At 46.4% G+C, this 19,863-nt stretch overlaps 1 protein-coding gene across 14 annotated transcripts in view; it reads left to right on the top strand.

Annotated features, from left to right (window-relative positions):
* ABLIM1 (actin binding LIM protein 1) overlaps positions 1-19,863 on the top strand; it is a 440,123-nt gene that overhangs the window by 118,766 nt on the left and 301,494 nt on the right. Inside the window, exon 1 of one of the 14 annotated variants that reach the window (XM_068257411.1) lies at positions 15,528-16,085. The exons of the other annotated variants lie outside the window; for them this stretch is intronic. Within the exon in view, the coding sequence (XP_068113512.1) occupies positions 16,067-16,085 (19 nt within the window). The 5' untranslated portion in view covers positions 15,528-16,066. Of the gene's footprint in view, positions 1-15,527; positions 16,086-19,863 lie in introns of those variants that run through there. 14 annotated transcript variants of the gene reach the window in all.

Genomic DNA, 19,863 nt, shown 5'->3' with positions numbered 1-19,863 from the left:
TAGTTATTTGTGTGCTAGGCACTGTACATACACATGTCTATCTCATCATGTCACATGTCACCTCAGTTGTCCTTTAAGATTGCCATATTTATAGAGACGCAGTCTATTTTTTAGTGGTAGCAAGCAGAGTGATGGCCACACCTAGGCCCGTACCTACCATGAGGCCACCTGAATAACGTGATTCGGGCAGCAAAATCTAGGGGGCGGCGTTTGGACAAACAGTTTGGGCCACCTGGTACCTGCCTCCTCTCCGTTCTGCCGCCTGCCTTCCTGGCACGCGCACACTGCCCTCCTCATCCACGCATCCCCATGCTCATTCAACCGCTGGCACCTGCCGCCCTTCCCTACGACATTACAAGCAGGCAAGAATTTCCATATATGCCTCTTATCGAGGCATGCCATAGTAAAACCCCATCACCGGCGAGAGATGACCATGGCCAGTCAGAGGGGAAGCTTTGGCAAGCTGTCACCAGACCAGCCAATCACAGCTGCCCGCTGCTCCTTTTGCTAACTGGTGCTGATGGTCTCCGGGGTGGGACCACGGCACCGTCTTTGAGCCTATCACTGCACTCGACATTTAATAGGTCACTGCTACTGAGCGGATTTATATGGGGGGGGGGGGGGGTAATATATGAAGGCCAAAGTTTGCTTCAGGCAGCAGAAAGTCTAAAACTGGCCCTGGCCACATTTTACTTTTTTAAAAAAGGTCTCCTGATAGAAATACTGGGAGTTCTTGTACAGACAGTGTTATATATATTTCCAGAATTGCAAGGAAGCAGACTTTGTCTTTTGCGCAGTGTGGGAAATGGTACATGGCTGTAGACAGATTCCAGGCTATGCAGCAGAGGACTCTGGGATTGTTTGCCTTAGTGTGTTGAAGCTGGGTGATGTGCAGCCCTTGCGCTCCGATAGCGGAGGCTGAGATATTATTAGACAGAATCTGTACCTCTGGAGAGGATAAAAATATCCTGGGCATCCATCACCTGTGTCCTGCATTGCTCCAGAAGGAGGCAGGCATGTATACATGTGTGCGTGTATAGCAGTGTAGTGTCTCTGTATGCTGTGGCACAAATGCTATCTCCCCCCCCCCCCCCCCCACCAACACACTGCAGGTAATACCTATGCTGTTATCTTCCATGCAATGAAGCTTGTGAAAGTATCCTTCTTCAGCGGACATTGGGTAGCTATAGAGCCATAGGCCCCAATGCATATTTTACACTGGCCCCCTTTAATTATCACATAATACAGAAGACCAACATAGTCTCTCTCAGGACAAGCACTTTGTGAGTGGTGTAAGGAGGAAAGGGAATGGTTTTGTTAAAGCAACCTGAAGCAAAAATACACTTATAATATAATAAATTGTATATGTAGTACAGCTAAGAAATAGAACATTAGTGGCAAAGAAAAGAGTCTCTTATTTTTGTTTTCAGTTGTATAGCTTTATAGCTTTATTTATAACATTGCATCATTCTGTCACAGTTGCAGTTTTAAAATCACACTCAGGCAACATGCAATTTACTTTTTCACCAAATTTTTCTCCTAGATGACATTTTCACATCTTAGTAATGAAATGGCTTTAAATCCACCAGCAAGCACGAAAATACTCAGAATAATTTTGAGAGTACTTTCTTCACGAACATTTTAGTACTTTTCAATTGCTGAATGCTGAAAAGTTAGTTAAAACAGATGAAAAATTATCTCCTAGGAGAAAAATGTGGCGATTAAGTGAATTGCATATAGGCCACTTTCTATTAAACTATAAAACAAAGCAAAATTAAAGTCATTGGGAATCGAGTTAAAAAAAAAAGCCAGATACTTACCTAAGGAGAAGGAAGGCTCTGGGTCCTAATGAGCCTTCCCTCTCCTCTCCCGGTGCCCTCGGTGCAGCGCTAGCTTCCCCGTTTGAATCCCCGAACCGTGGGGGACTTTGGAAGTCTTCGGGAGCCGAGTCCTCCTGAATACAGGTGGCTCTATACTGTGCAAGTGCGAGAGAGGGCGCTCGTGTGTGCGCAGTATGGAGCGGCCCATCTTTGGGAGCACTTGGGCACCCGAAGACTTCTGAAGCTTGGGAAACCCCCAGGTAAGTGAAACTTTTTTTGTTTTTTTCAGGAGTTTACAGTTCCCCTTTAACCTGCTGAGCGGTCTGGACGAGCTCAGCTCGTCCAACACCGCCAGAGGCTGCCGCTCAGGCCCTGCTGGGCCGATTTGCACCAAATAAAAAGCAGCACACGCAGCCGGCAGTTTGCCAGCCGCGTGTGCTGCCTGATCGCCGCTGCAGCGCGGCGATCCGCCGCGTGCAGCGGCGAAAGAGGGTCCCCCCAGCCGCCCGAGCCCAGCGTAGCCGGAACAAACAGTTCCGGCCAGCGCTAAGGGCTGGATCGGAGGCGGCTGACGTCAAGACGTCGGCTGACGTCCATGACGTCACTCCGCTCGTCGCCATGGCGACGAGGGAAGCGAAACACGGAGGGCCGCTCATTGCGGCCTTCCGTGTTATCTCTTGCCGCCGGAGGCGATCGGAAGATCGCCTCCGGAGCGCCCTCTAGTGGGCTTTCATGCAGCCAACTTTCAGTTGGCTGCATGAAATAGTTTTTTTTTTATTTAAAAAAAAACCTCCCGCAGCCACCCTGGCGATTTAATCAGAACGCCAGGGTGGTTAAAGGAGTTATCAGGCAAATCATCAAAAAAAAAAGCTTTTTTCGCATGGGGCTTTCTCCAGCCCCTAGCAGCCAACTGTCCCACGCCGACCGTTCCTTTCTGCACTGCCGTCTCGGTGTGGAAGCCGACTCCGAGGTCGTCCGCACTGCGTCTGCGCAAACCGCTGCTGTCAATCAAGGGCTTGAACGTTCCTGCAGTGTAACCTTATTTCAAGCTGCCTCTCACAGTTTCTTGGCTGTTTAAGTGCTTCAGAAAACAGGTCTGTGTTCGACCAAGTGAGTCGAATAGCTCAGAAAAGCTCTTTTGCATATACAACTAACGTTTTTTTTTTTTGTTTTTTTTTTACTCTTCTTGCACTGGAAAACGACATGAGACTCTTCTACTAATGTTCTACTTCTACACATACAATTCATTTTCTGTTTAGTTTATTTTTGCTTCGGGTTTGATTTAACGATTACCACAGTACAAAGCACATATAGAGGTTATCCTTACCACTACAGCATCAATAAAGAGCTAGTGCAACAACTGGAGGCGATCTGTGTGGGCCCATTAGGTCCAGGGGCCTTGGTGCATTCCCTAGTTCTGCATCCCCTACTGCAACGCGACCAAACTATGAACTATTATTTGTAGTAAGAACATTGGCTTCTAGCACAGAGAGTTTTTATAATAATTTTGTATTCATAATTTGGGCACAAAACTATGAAATGGTGAAGTCGTACCAATCTCATATATACAGTTCTCATTTTTTCTTCTTAAAGCAAAATTGAAGTCAAAATATACACACACACATCATACTTACCTCCCATGTAGTCTACTTATCAATCCCTTTAACGCTCTCCTGCATCCCGTTTGTCCACTATGATCTATTGAATTCTCCATCCTCCATTTTGAAAATGGCCATTACCCCATAACAGCTTTCACATCAGCACACTGTTAAACTGTAATATCGCCTACTTGAGCCACAGGGAAACATGAACATTACCTTGCAAACAGTAGCGTAACTAGAACTCACTGGGCCCCCCTGCAAAACTTTGGATGAGGCACCTCCTTCACCCTGCTGAACACTGAATAGGGACTGTCTACAAATATTTGTCTGCAAAACTGTGTATGATTCCTTATCAGTGGATGAGTAGATGCAGTCATTAGAAAAATTGTGTAGAGAGCAGAATTTTTTTTTCTCTCCATGCCCTTAGTTGTCAGTCTCTGAGGACAGGGAAAATAAACTTCTCCCCCCACAGGGCCCCATGAAGCTTCTGGGCCCCCCTGCAGCTGCATCCCTTGCAGGGTCTGTTGTTACGCCCCTGCTTGCACATCAGTAGTCCTTTTAGTTATAACTGACAGCAACTGATAGAGCCCATCCACCAACTCGCTCACACACACACACACACACACACACACACACACACCAACTGACTGCTCAATGTATACACTCTTCTTCTCTGTGCAGCTAGCACCATCTGCACGAAGATGGGGATTTCTAGACAGTCTGTACGCCAAAGGAAGAAACAATTTGCAGGCTTGGAACAGAGATCAGTTTTCCCCTCAGTGTTTATAAAGGGGAGTTTGAGTGTGTGTGTTTTGTTTTCTTACATCAAAGTAGTACGGCGATCCTCTGCTTGTTTATTATGGGGTTAGTGCAATAAATGTGCTGGTCACAGTCGGGTGTTGTCATTGCAGAGTCAGAAATATCTCCTGTTAATTATTACACGTGGATTGTATGAATAACATGCGAGGCAGATCTTTCCATGGAACTGTCTGCACACAGGCGCTGATTACACGTGTGTCTATAGGTTGTGTTTTATTCAGTGTGGCTGTGCAAACATAGAGGTTACTGTGCAAAGCCAGGAACTCAGCCCAGATATACAGTTGTGCTCTCAGTAATCACACCGAACGCCTGCTCAGATAAATCCACAGAATAGTAAAACATGCTCACCGTGCTAAGCTTGGCACATGCGTGTTGTTATTTTTCCTGTTTGATCATTTTGATGTTAAAGAGAAACCATGACCAAGAATTGAACTTTATCCCAATCAGTAGCTGATACCCCTTTGTACATGAGATATCTATTCCTTTTCACAAACGGATCATCAGGGGACTCTGTATGGCTGATATTGTGGTGAAACCCCTCCCACAGGAAGCTGTGAGGACCATGGTACTCCTGGCAGTTTCCTGTCTGTAAACCTTGTTGCATTGTGGGAAATAGTTGTTTACAGCTGTTTACAACTGCCAAAAAGCAAGCAGCAGCTACATCACCTGCCAGCAGTAAAAATATCACCATGTGATAAATGTCAGAATGTAAATCAGGGATTTGAAAGATTTTACAATGGACAAATACTGACTAAATCATTTATACATAATTATTGTAAGAATGAAGCACTTTTTTTTATTACATTATTTTCACTGGAGTTCCTCTTTAATCTGAGGCCAGTTTCACACTGCGAACTGGCGGTAGTGGTGCAGTGCAATTGGATGATCACATCACAAAGCTAACAAATAGCCTGCGGGGATTTCAGCATTAATACGCGGTAATCCCCTTTCTGGCCGAAAGCCAAGCAGGAAGTGAGGCTCTCTAGTGCTCACTTCCTGTGGCAGAAAAATGAATTGCGCGGAAGTGTATTGAAAAAATACACTTCCGTGCATGCACGCCTCAATGCTGTTGTGATTTTTTTTTCAAAAAAAGCTGTGTCGATGTAGACTTACATCACTTCCGCTCCGCCATACGTCGACGCCAAAGCTGGCCACCAACGCTCGGATGCCCTAGCGTCGGCTAGGTGGAGAAAATGTCAGTTCCGGTGCATCGCATCACGCCGGTCAGGTATGACCGGCCCCATAGACATAGCAATGAAAAAGCTCCAGTGCAAAAGGGGCTTGAAGGTATCCATACACGGCAGGGCTGTGGAGTCGGTCCAAAAATCCACCGACTCCGACTCTTCAGTTTAGGATTCCACCGACTCCGACTCCTCGACTCCGACTCCTCTAATTTGCATATTACAATTTTGTTGATTAAAAGTATGTAACATAAAATTCGTCTCTTAACTGCCAACGCTTAGGAATTTTACAAGACAACTGAAGTGAGAAGGATATGTAGACTACTATATTTATTCCCTTTAGACTAAAACTAGTCCTTGGTAAGAGTACTTGTAAAAGGTACAAACCGGAACAAAGAACATCTATCAGGCCCTAGGCAATGTAAGTGTGGGTACATGTAAGAATGATGTGCAGGTACTCTGCAGGGGAATGAGGAGATTGTAAACAGACAACACCTCTGTGTTCAATGTGCACAGCATTCTCAGTGGATTCCCTGCAGCTCTGTGGGGAGTGCATATGTACAGTATAGTACTACTGTGTAACAAAGTAAACCTGAGACAGATGAAATTAAAGTTTTATACGTACCTGGGGCTTCCTCCAGCCGCCTTCAGGATAATCAGTCCCTCGTTGTCCTCCTCCACCACCTGGATCTTCTGCTATGAGTCCAGGTACTTGAGCCAGTCGGGCGTAGTGCGCATGCACACACTCCGCCGCCAGAAGCATACTACACCTGTGCAGCACTATTGCGCAGGTGCAGAACGTTCCTGGCTGTGGGAGCGGCATGCGGCCGGACAGCGCTGACTGGCTGAATTACCAGGACTCATAGCAGAAGATCCGGGTGGTGGAGGACAGCGAGGGACTGATTAGCCTGAAGGGGGCTGGAGGAAGCCCCAGGTATGTATAAAACTTTACTTTTCATCAGTCTCAGTTACCCTTTAATTTGTAGTCACCAAACCAAATTTTAACAACATATCAAATTATTTGATTTCATCAGCAAAGGGAGTGCATACATTGCAGAATTATTTCCATCTCGTTGACCATCTCTATTAGTGACACAGCTACACATCAGGCTTTATTCTTACAGCATAGATGTTATTTAGTATATATAAGAGATTCCTGTGTACACATCATATATACAGTCACAATCAGATATGTATATCTGACCTTAAAAATACAGGGACTGCTTTATTGAAGCAGCACAAGTAACTAATTTTGATTGGTTTATTTCATTTTTGTGGACTAAACACAGCTATTACTGTATATATACTGTATATACGGTATACATTATTTTTAATGACTATTATCTGAGAAATAGAACATTTTATCATATTTTCTATTTTAATTACAGTTACAAATTCATTAGGAGTCGGTGCATTTTTTCCCGACTCCGACTCCAGGCACCCAAAATTGCCCGACTCCACGACTCCGACTCCACAGCCCTGATACACGGTACAATCAAATTGATCGATTTTCCCATGTCTTCGATTGAAACAGTCGATTGTGTAAAATAAAAATTTGGGCCATTTAAGTCTAATCAGATGTGTTGGAAATCAGATAGAAAAAAATAACATTTTTAATGAACACTGTGCGAATAAGGTATATCCTGTAACATGCACTAGAACTGTTCATTCAAACATAAATAGGTAACAGCAATTTCATGAAAGGTATACCCACTATTGTCATTGTGCAAACTGCATAATCAGCAGAAGCAATGAATTGTTACTGAACACAAAAATGCTTTTTTTGCACATTTTTGAAACCCATACATGCTTTTTGCACAAAGAGCACTAATACTTGGACAGATCTTCAATCTCTGGTCTTATGCGGCTTTACGGGAAGCAACCCCCCCTTTTCATTAAAAAATTTTTTTCAGACCTTTTTATTTTTTTAGATTGTACCAATTGGCTTTTTTTTTTGCATGTATTTGGCATAAATAATGATGGATGCTAAGCACTAACTTACTGTATATACTGAAGTACAGGTAGCCCCCAACTTACGAACGCCCGACTTACTGATGAACCGCTGATACGAACAGCATAGATTCTGTGTTTCCATGGGAACAAGTAAAAACAAATGTTTTCAAATTGGACTTGTAGTTTTTGAGAAAATAGATTTTAAAAAATTCAAAGAAAAAATGGCTTTTAAACTTGTATAAGCAGCTACACAGGGCTGAGGTGACACAGATGGGGAGTTGGGGACATTGGAGGCACCGAGGAGGTACAGGGGACAGAGATGGTACAGTGTTCCCGACTTAGGAACAGATTCAGGTTAAGAGCGAACCTACAGTCCCTATCTCGTTTGTTAACTGGGGACTACCTGTATAAGCCAAATTTTTGGGCCAAAAAAGTGGCCCAAAAGTGGGGATCTCGGCTTATACTCGAGTCACTACTCTTTGAGTAACCCCCACAGTGCTCCCACTATATGCACAGTGGTGCATCATCTGAGGGAGACCACACACTTGACATTTCCCTGGGAGGTCCCAGCTAACCTCATCTCAAGTTGTAGCCTTGGAAGGCACACAGGGACAGTGTCTACTGAGTGGTGAGAATCCTTGCATTCCTATATCAAGTTTTAGATACATGACTATGTGGCTCTGCGTTCCTTGCTTTATCTTTATGCCAGCTTAAACTGTGCAACAGGAGTTTTTTGCATGTCCATCTCCATTGTAGGCCTATGTTCTGGCTTTATTATTGCAATCTGCTGATTTTATGCTGCTTTTCTAATATATGGTTGTGTCCAGCCATGGCTGTGAGTGGTGTTGTGGTTGTGGCTTTTGCCACCCCCAGCTTATATTTGCGTCAAACATTTTTTTCCAGTTTTTAAGGTAAAAGTTGGGGGGTCGGCTTATACTCGAGTATATACAGATAACTATTTATGAACGTGCAAGAAGAATTTCTGTACCTGTCAAAATTTGAAAAACTGTATATTACTTTTACTATTATATATTTTTTATTGGAAATCTAATATTTTCTCTGTGCATTTTTATGTTTTTACACTTGAAGTAAATAAACATTTCTAATAACCTACTTTTTAGTATTTTTGCTAAGTGCAGAAAAAGTTATTGTTTCATGAGCATGGGCGTCCGCACACAGAGCCAGGGGGGTGCCGCTGCCTCCCCCTGGCCGCCCGCTGCCCTGTAGCCGCCGCGTCAGACCTCGATCAGGCGGCGACCAATAGTGCGGGCGCTAGGACCCAGCGCACGCACTGATATGCGGAAGTGACATCACTTCCACATATAGAGCGGGTGCGTCCGGCGCCCGCACTTACTGGTTGGGTCGCCGCTGATCGAGGTCTGAAGTTGCTGCAAGGTAAGGGGGGAACGGCAGCTAGAGAGAGGGGGCACCTGTCACTCACTGCCTAAATGGGGGTCCGTCACTCGCTGCCTAAAGGGGTCCCTGTCACCCGCTGCCTAAAGGGGCTCCCTGTCACTCGCTGCCTAAAGGGGCTCCCTGTCACTCGCTGCCTAAAGGGGCTCCCTGTCACCCACTGCCTAAAGGGGCTCCCTGTTACCCGCTGCCTAAAGGGGCTCCCTGTCACCCGCTGCCTAAAGGGGTCCCTGTCTCCTGCTGCCTAAAGGGGTCCCTGTCACTCGCTGCCTAAAGGGGTCCCTGTCACTCGCTGCCTAAAGGGGCTCCCTGTCACCCGCTGCCTAAAGGGGCTCCCTGTCACCCACTGCCTAAAGAGGCTCCCTGTCACCCGCTGCCTAAAGGGGCTCCTGTCACTCGCTGCCTAAAGGGGCTCCCTGTCACCCGCTGCCTAAAGGGGCTCCCTGTCACCCGCTGCCTAAAGGGGCTCCCTGTCACCCGCTGCCTAAAGGGGCTCCCTGTCACCCGCTGCCTAAAGGGGCTCCCTGTCACTCGCTGCCTAAAGGGGCTCCCTTTCACCCGCTGCCTAAAGGGGCTCCCTGTCACCCGCTGCCTAAAGGGGTCCCTGTCACTACCTAACCTGGGGGGTCCCTGTCACTCGCTGCCTAAAGGGGTCCCTGTCACTCGCTGCCTAAAGGGGTCCCTGTCACTCGCTGCCTAAAGGGGTCCCTGTCACTCACTGCCTAACCCCGGGGTCCCCTGTCGCTTCCTAACCTGGGGGTCCCCTGTCACTTCCTAACCTGGGGGTCCCCTGTAACTTCCTAACCTGGGGGTCCCCTGTCACTTCCTAACCTGGGGGTCCCTGTCACTACTTTACTGGGGGGGTCCTTGTCACTTCCTAACCTGGGGGTTCCTGGCGCTACTTAAACTAGGGGGCAGCATTTACTTCAACCAGCCAAGCACAGCCACAGCATCACCGCCAGCCAACCCAGCCACAGCATCACCGCCAGCCAACCCAGCCACAGCATCACCGCCAGCCAGCCTGGCCACAACATCACGCAAGGCCTTTCAGCCCGCACGTCATCCCCAATCCAGCCAAAAACAGTATTGCCAGGCTCAGCAGCCAGTAGAGGAGAATTGAGAAGCCAGGTGAGAGGTGTCTACCATATTAATGGGGCATTCTGCCTATTTATGTGAAATGCTGTCTATTTATGTGCCTCATGACTGCTGAATTTGTCTTGTTGGGGGCCTCATGATTGCTGAATTCATCTTGTTGAAGGCCTCATGATTTTTTGGGGGCCTCAAGATTGCTGAATGTCTTGTTGGGGGCCTCATGATTTGTTGGGGGCCTCATGATTGCTGAATTTGTCTTGTTGGGGGCATCATGATTGCTGAATTTGTCTTGTTGGGGGCCTCAAGATTGCTGAATGTGTCTTGTTGGGAGCCTGATGATTTGTTGGGGGCCTCATGATTGCTAAATTTGTCTTGTTGGGGCCTATGGGAAAAGCTGAATCCTCATCCTATTTGACAATAGCATTAAACCTACTTTTTAGCTTTTTAAAACGGAAAATAAAACTGGGAGGTTCTAAAAAAAAGAATACATTTTTCAGGAGTAGGATGAATGAAATTGTTTATCTTCACAGTTTATTTTCAACTTGGATTTTCCATAATGTTCATGTATGAGTTAAAACGTTTGTATGAAGTTTAAATTGCTGTTGCCACTTTGCGATAGATAAAGTGACTTTTGGGTTGCAGTTTGGGCACTCGGCCTCCAAAAGTTTCGCCACCACTGTCCTAATCTAATGTCCCACATTGCTAAGTTAATGAAAACTTGTCACCACCCATGGCCACACCCACATTCTGGTCCATGGCCGCACCCATTTTTCGGCGTGGCGCGCGTACAACATAACCCTCAGGTTTTTCGCCGCACATCTTCTCAAAAATTTGCGGCGCGCTACGCCAACAAAGATGTGCTAGGGCATATTTTTGGAGGGGGCCTATGTAAAATAAGATATAATGAAAGATGCCAGTGTGCGTAGGGGTAGACGCTATGTGTATGGGGGGGGGGTTTGCAGTCTCTTACCGCACTTCCCTTGTGGCTGTGTCCCTCTCCATGTGCGCACAACGGCTCCGCTTTCATAGCTGTTTGGTGCTGTGACCCATCTCTGCACAGTCTCCGTGATCGCGCTTCCTTCTGTTATAATCAATGTGCGCCGGGGACGCATCAGCACATTGATTATGAGTCATGACAGAGGGGAGCGCCAAACAGCTATGAAAGCGGAGCCATTCTACGTGAATGGAGGGGGACGCAGCCACAAGGGAGGTGTGGTATGAGACTGCACACCTCCCCATACACATAGCGTCCTTAGCTAGGGCTTATTTTCGGGGGAGGTCTTATTTTAGGGGAAACACGGTAAGCAGTGTTCTGGGTGCGATCTTAACCTTGCAAAATGAGAGCGTTACCAAGCGTTACCATGCCATAGTTGTTGTGTTCAGTAGTCACAGAGACAGGTTAACTGAAACTAGGTATATATAGGCCCATTTCAAAAACTCGAGTTAGAATGACCTCAAACATGTGCAATCGCCCACACAAATCTGTCAGCATGCAGGCACACCAGCGATCACCCGTGCGCCCATGCCCCGCCCAAAAAAAGAAAAGGATTGGTGAATGCAGCCTTAGGAAGTAGACCTCCAGGCGATGGGAATAGAAGCTCTGGAGTTGTGAAGGTGAGTGAGTTAGCTCACCTTTGTTCTCGCATATTTCAGATGTTTGTTTTGGGTGGATTGTCCCTTTAATAGTTACATACTGATGCTTTGTGTTATGGAATTATGTGCATAGATCTATTTCTGTCCATGTACACAGACCCTATCTAAGTGTATACACTGATTGCATTTGTGCATAAACACAGCTGTTTCCATTCTATAAACATGTGTAATAGCTGGTGGATAAAAAAATAAATACATTGCAAAGTGTGCTTTTATGTGGGATGTATTAAGCAAAAGCGACACCAGCACCCTTGTCTTTTCCAGATTTATCACATATCTGTGATCTATAGATCAGGTCTGACCCTTGTTTTTTATATAAACCTTCCTGCTCCAGGCAGTGCTTTGCAAAACAGCAAAGTGCAGAGACTGTAGCGCTAGTGTACAGTGATGAGCAACCAAGGGATCCTGAAATCTCTGCACAGGAACAAAATCAAGTAATGGATTATACTTGCATTATTGATCAGAGAGACATTTGGGGCTGATATAGTATATTGACTTGATAATTATACTTACCATTTAACCCTGTAGCAACCAATTTATTTGGAGGCTTGCAAGTGCTTCAGGCCAATTTATTTTAGCACATTTTTTATTTCTTCTATTTAGTACTGTTGTAATGTGTATTTATGGCCACTTGCCACTAGGGGCAGTGTGAGGCAATAGCAGCTTCTAGTTTTTATATTTTCTGCTAGGGAAAGAGATCAAAGCATTCCAAGAATTTACAGCATAACAAGTTCTGCAGACTGAGGTCAAAAGTAGTGCACTTATCTCAAACAAGATAACTGTATTGAAGCTGCTAATGAGTTAAGTTGGTTATGCATGTTTCAGTGTTGCTGTATGTACCACAATCCCCACCCTGATATATAAACTCAGCTTGGCTGAATGGCTTGTGCTGCACAGAATTTGGAGGGGCAGTGAAGGCTTCCTGTTGGGAATGCAACAACAATCAGCCAAATAAATCCACTACTAGCCAATTCGTACTCCGAAGGGTCAGCTAGAGGACTGTTCAACCCTCACACTGTCACATGGGTCAATCCCAAATATTTCAGGTCACAGAAATCTAATATCTGTGAGGCTTTAGAAAGTACCACAGCTGTACAATCAGCATGACTGGCAGGCTACTTGTAGAGCTGTAGAGCAACAATGGCAGCCTCCATGTATCTCTCATGATTAGTGCAGTTTAAAGTAACAATTTTCCAAGAGTACTTAGTGAAGTTATAGAGAGTCAGAAGAATTATTCACTTGAAAAAATCTGTCAAAAGCACTGTGGCCTTCTTAAGGCCTCATTTGCATGAAAAGTTTGAAGACGATAAAGTGCAGGTTGTCCTCCAAACCGCCTATCCACACACACACACACACACACACACACACACACACACACACACACACACACACACACACACACACACACACACACACACACACACACACACACACACACCACACACCACACACCACACACCACACACCACACACCACACACCACACACCACACACTACACACACACACACACACACACACACACACACATCATACACATCATACACAAACACACACACACACACACACACACACACACCACCCACACACACCGTACACACACACACACCACACACACACCAAACACACACACACACACACACCATACACACACACACACACACACACACACACACATACCACACACACACACACACCCCACACACACACACATACACACACACCACACACACACACACACACCACACACACACACACACACACACACCACACACACACACACACCACACACACACACACCATACACACACCCCCCTCACACACACACACACACCATACACACACACACACACACACACACACACACACACCACACACCATACACACACCACACACACCACACACCATACACACACCACACACACACACACACCATACACACACACACACACACACACACACACACACACACACACACACACAATACACACACACCATACACACACCACACACACACCACACACACACACACACACACACACACACACACACACACACACACACACACACACACACACACACCTGGAGTGGACCTGAACTCTTGCACAGGACTGAAGGAAAACACAGAGAAATGCACCCTGTATGTATTTAGAGAGTTAAGCCTGTCTAATTCCCCCTAATCTGTGACTAATCACCAGTGTAATTTGATCTCTCAGCTGTGACAACTCAGCAATCTCCTCTGCCACAGCAGAGCAGCTAATTTGTAAACACAGGATGTTAAACCTATGTCTGCTTGCATTAAAGCAGGCAGTAGACACACTGCAGGTCTATTGCAGGATTTGTATCAGCTGTAACAAAGGAATGTTTTTCTTGAAAGGTTATTATGCAGTTGCTTATCTTTTAGAGCAGAGAAGAACTTGGTTCTGAGTTCAGGTCCGCTTTAGAGCCTGGAACACACATCCAATTTTTATTGGACAATTCTACCTCTTCCATGTAGTATGAGAGCTTACCGACGCAATCTGTTCATAGTATTTACATTCTGCTGACCCTCCTGTTAGGTGGTGGTAGAATGATAGGTCAATCATTGGCCAATCAAGTTAGGATTTGTGTGTACCAGGCTTAATGGACCACTATTGTGAAAAAAGTAGGCAGTTAAAATCTGACAGAACCGACAGGTTTTGGGCCAGTCCATCTCCTCATGGGGGATTCTCAGCGTTTTCTTTGTTTTTTTAACAGCGTTTCCTGAACAGCAGTTGCAAAAGTCTAACTGACAAAATAGTGTGAGTAGGGAGGCTGGCTGGGATCTTACTATTTTGGCAGTTAAACTGCCATTCAGGAAATGCTGTTGAAAATAAAGAAAACCCTGAGAATCCCCATGAGGAGATGGACTGCCCCAAAACCTGTCGGTTCTGTCAGATTTTAACTGCCTACTTTTTACGTGATAGTGGTCCTTTAAGATGGGGCAAAAAACTGACATGCAGTGCCCAGGGATCGGTAACTACCCCATTCATATGTTGTCTTGGTGTTCCGCCTTTTTTTACCTACTGCAAAGGCTACCGTAGCAATAAAAGCAGCTATACCAGGTATATAAATTCTCTCTTACCACTGACTCACTGGCTAGATTGGAAACCGCTATGCACAGTCAAGTGATTAGGACAATGGCGTAGTGGACAGCACTGTAGCCTTGCAGCACTGGCTCCTTGATTCAAATCTGAACCTGGGCACTAATTGCATGGAGTTTGTATTCTATATCTGTTTGCAAGGGCTTACTCTGGACACTTTGGTTTCCCTTCACCCCCATATAGATAAGTTAATTGGATTTTGAGTATAGTTAACCATAGTGGGAGGGCCTGGGAATTATAGGGGCCTGCCGAAACCGGATCATCCACGAGGCAAACCTAGGCAGTGGCCTAGGGCCTGGAGCGAGTCTAGGGGCCTGGTGGATGCTAGCCCCCACCAAATCTAACTACAATAGCCAGGTGACCATCAACGGTGGACAAAAAATGCTATCTAGCCTAATGCCCCATTTCATCTTTTTTTTTTCTGAGGCCTGCTCCTCTCCTGCCCCCCCCAACTTGTGCAGCGGGAGCGCTGTTATATTTACTTAGTCCCCGTTGCAACTGGCCTCCTCTTCCTTCCAGCAGCCGCATGCTTTATGCTGCCACCCTGAGGCTCCTGATGACACGACATGTATCTGGAGCTGGAGGATGTCAGCATCCAGAGGAAGAGAAGACCCAATGCAATGTGGACCAGATAAGTAAAACAGCACTCCCTGTGCTTACTCTGCACAAGAGGGTGAGGAGGAGGAGCAGAGCAGCTGTCCACTCTGGGGTCCATCTTAGGAGGGGTATGGGACCCCACCCTGATACGTTTTGCTTGTTACGCCCCTGGAGAGGGAGGGCTTTAATTGCAAGCTCCTCGGGGGGACGGGACCTTGTACTGTGTGAAGTCATGTGGAAGATGTCAGTGCTATATAAATACCAAATAAGTAAAATGCCTTTGGTTTGAATGTCGCCTAAAACAGGTGGTATTTCCTAGTATTCAGCATGACAGGAGCAGGCAGTAACCCCCATAACGTCACAGCAGTTCTCACACAGCACAGCGGAAGTCTCAGTTACTTTTACACCGCTGTCACCTTGTACCGCGGTGCCCTTTGTCACTCTCTCCCGGATCCCTTCCTTGGTGTCATCACACAGGCGTCCCCCTCTGGCAGGGTTGGAGTTTGTCCCCAGTTGGGCTGATGGGAGCAGAGGGCTGGAATGCACACATCTAGGTGGAGTGTGGAAGGCTGCCTGTCATCTGGAATGCTGCATGTGTTCCCAGCACTAGCAGCTGCTGCATTCGCCTCTCAGTCCTCTGCTGAGACGGTAACTCGTCACAGCCAGCCGCCTCTCCTCCTCTCCGAGCTGCGCCCATTGTGTGGCTGACATCACCCTCTCCACCGTCACCTCTCTCTCATCACCCTCGCTCAGGGGCACCTGCCACAGGAAGGGCGCACAGCTCCGCAAGTGCTGCGGAGGGAAAGTGGATTCTGCAATGGTGAAAGACGAGACAGGTAATTAGCTTCTTGTGTTTCCTGAAGTCGCCGAGATTCTACCTTATTCGCCATAGTCTGACTATAGTCTGGGGGGGGGAAAAGACGTAAATCCGCCAAGTTCATTCTAAAAGGAGAGCTGATGTTGGGACTGTGGGAAGACCCATCACTGCCCTCCTTTTACTAATGCAGCTTGCCTGTCTGATGTACCAATCCTGTGGCATCTAATACATCCTCTATCACTGACCCCTCTGCCTCCAATACATCCTCTATCACTGACCCCTCTGCCTCTAATACATTCTCTATCACTGACCCCTCTGCCTCTAATCCCTCTGCCTCTAATACATTCTCTATCACTGACTCCTCTGCCTCTAATGCATTCTCTATCACTGACCCCTCTGCCTCTAATACATCCTCTATCACTGACCCCTCTGCCTCTAATGCATTCTCTATCACTGACCCCTCTGCCTCTAATCCCTCTGCCTCTAATACATTCTCTATCACTGACTCCTCTGCCTCTAATGCATTCTCTATCACTGACCCCTCTGCCTCTAATGCATTCTCTATCACTGACCCCTCTGCCTCTAATACATCCTCTATCACTGACCCCTCTGCCTCTAATCCCTCTGCCTCTAATACATTCTCTATCACTGACTCCTCTGCCTCTAATGCATTCTCTATCACTGACCCCTCTGCCTCTAATGCATTCTCTATCACTGACCCCTCTGCCTCTAATACATCCTCTATCACTGACCCCTCTGCCTCTAATCCCTCTGCCTCTAATACATTCTCTATCACTGACTCCTCTGCCTCAAATGCATTCTCTATCACTGACCCCTCTGCCTCTAATACATCCTCTATCACTGACCCTTATGCCTCTAATACATTCTCTATCACTGACCCCTCTGCCTCTAATGCATTCTCTATCACTGACCCCTCTGCCTCTAATACATCCTCTATCACTGACCCCTCTGCCTCTAATCCCTCTGCCTCTAATACATTCTCTATCACTGACTCCTCTGCCTCAAATGCATTCTCTATCACTGACCCCTCTGCCTCTAATACATCCTCTATCACTGACCCTTATGCCTCTAATACATTCTCTATCACTGACCCCTCTGCCTCTAATGCATTCTCTATCACTGACCCCTCTGCCTCTAATTCATCCTATATCAGTGATCCCTCTGCCTCTAATGCATTCTCTATCACTGACCCCTCTGCCTCTAATACATCCTCTATCACTGACCCTTATGCCTCTAATACATTCTCTATCACTGACCCCTCTGCCTCTAATGCATTCTCTATCACTGACCCCTCTGCCTCTAATGCATTCTCTATCACTGACCCCTCTGCCTCTAATACATCCTCTATCACTGACCCCTCTGCCTCTAATACATTCTCTATCACTGACCCCCTCTGCCTCTAATACATTCTCTATCACTGAACTATCTGCCTCTAATACATCCTCTATCAGTGACCCCTCTGCCTCTAATACATTCTCTATCACTGACCCCTCTGCCTCTAATACATCCTCTATCACTGACCCCTCTGCCTCTAATACATCCTCTATCACTGACCCCTCTGCCTCTAATACATTCTCTATCACTGACCCCCTCTGCCTCTAATGCATTCTCTATCACTGACCCCTCTGCCTCTAATACATCCTCTATCACTGACCCTTATGCCTCTAATACATTCTCTATCACTGACCCCTCTGCCTCTAATGCATTCTCTATCACTGACCCCTCTGCCTCTAATGCATTCTCTATCACTGACCCCTCTGCCTCTAATACATCCTCTATCACTGACCCTTATGCCTCTAATACATTCTCTATCACTGACCCCTCTGCCTCTAATGCATTCTCTATCACTGACCCCTCTGCCTCTAATACATCCTCTATCACTGACCCTTATGCCTCTAATACATTCTCTATCACTGACCCCTCTGCCTCTAATACATTCTGTATCACTGACCCCCTCTGCCTCTAATACATCCTCTATCACTGACCCCTCTGCCTCTAATACATCCTCTATCAGTGACCCTTCTGCCTCTAATACATTCTGTGTCACTGACCCCTCTGCCTCTAATACAGCCTCTATCACTGACCACTCTGCCTCTAATACATCCTCTATCAGTGACCCCTCTGCCTCTAATACATCCTCTATCACTGACCCCCCCCCCCCTCCTGCCTCTAATACATCCTCTATCACTGACCCCTCTGCCTCTAATACATTCTCTATCACTGACCCCTCTGCCTCTAATACATCCTCTATCACTGACCCCTCTGCCTCTAATACATTCTCTATCACTGACCCCTCTGCCTCTAATACATTCTCTATCACTGACCCCTCTGCCTCTAATACATCCTCTATCACTGACCCCTCTGCCTCTAATACATCCTCTATCACTGACCCCTCTGCCTCTAATACATTCTCTATCACTGACCCCTCTGCCTCTAATACATTCTCTATCACTGACCCCTCTGCCTCTAATACATCATCTATCACTGACCCCTCTGCCTCTAATACATCATCTATCACTGACTCCTCTGCCTCTAATACATCCTTTATCACTGACCTCTCTGCCTCTAATACATTCTCTATCACTGACCTCTCTGCCTCTAATACATCATCTATCACTGACTCCTCTGCCTCTAATACATCCTTTATCACTGAACCCTCTGCCTCTAATACATCCTCTATCACTGACCTATCTGCCTCTAATACATTCTCTATCACTGACCCCTCTGCCTCTATAACATTCTCTATCACTGACCCCTCTGCCTTTAATACATCCTCTATCACTGACCCCTCTGCCTCTAATACATTCTCTATCTCTGACCCCTCTGCCTCTAATACATTCTCTATCTCTGACCCCTCTGCCTCTAATACATCCTCTATCACTGACCTCTCTGCCTCTAATACATTCTGTGTCACTGACCCCTCTGCCTCTAATACAGCCTCTATCACTGACCCCTCTGCCTCTAATACATTCTCTTTCACTGACCCCTCTGCCTTTAATACATCCTCTATCACTGACCCCTCTGCCTCTAATACATCCTTTATCACTGACCCCTCTGCCTCTAATACATCCTCTATCACTGACCCCTCTGCCTCTAATACATTCTCTATCACTGACCCCTCTGCCTCTAATACATTCTCTATCACTGACCCCTCTGCCTTTAATACATCCTCTACCACTGACCCCTCTGCCTCTAATACATTCTCTATCACTGACCCCTCTGCCTCTAATACATTCTCTATCACTGACCCCTCTGCCTCTAATACATCCTCGATCACTGACCCCTCTGCCTCTAATACATCCTTTATCACTGACCCCTCTGCCTCTAATACATCCTCTATCACTGACCCCTCTGCCTCTAATACATTCTCTATCACTGACCCCTCTGCCTCTAATACATTCTCTATCACTGACCCCTCTGCCTTTAATACATTCTCTATCACTGACCCCTCTGCCTCTAATCCCTCTGCCTCTAATACATTCTCTATCACTGACTCCTCTGCCTCTAATACATCCTCTATCACTGACCCCCCCTGCCTCTAATACATCCTCTATCACTGACCCCTCTGCCTCTAATATATCCTCTATCACTGACCCCTCTGCCTCTAGAACATCCTCTATCACTGACCCCTCTGCCTCTAATACATCCTCTATCACTGACCCCTCTGCCTCTAATACATTCTCTATCTCTGACCCCTCTGCCTCTAATACATTCTCTATCACTGACTCCTCTGCCTCTAATACATTCTCTATCACTGACCCCTCTGCCTCTAATAC

Source organism: Hyperolius riggenbachi, chromosome 10 (genome assembly GCF_040937935.1).
Source record: "Hyperolius riggenbachi isolate aHypRig1 chromosome 10, aHypRig1.pri, whole genome shotgun sequence".
NCBI classification, from domain to species: domain Eukaryota; kingdom Metazoa; phylum Chordata; class Amphibia; order Anura; family Hyperoliidae; genus Hyperolius; species Hyperolius riggenbachi.
The sequence above is the reverse complement of the archived record's forward strand: the minus strand, read 5'-3'. Positions and strand labels throughout refer to the sequence as shown.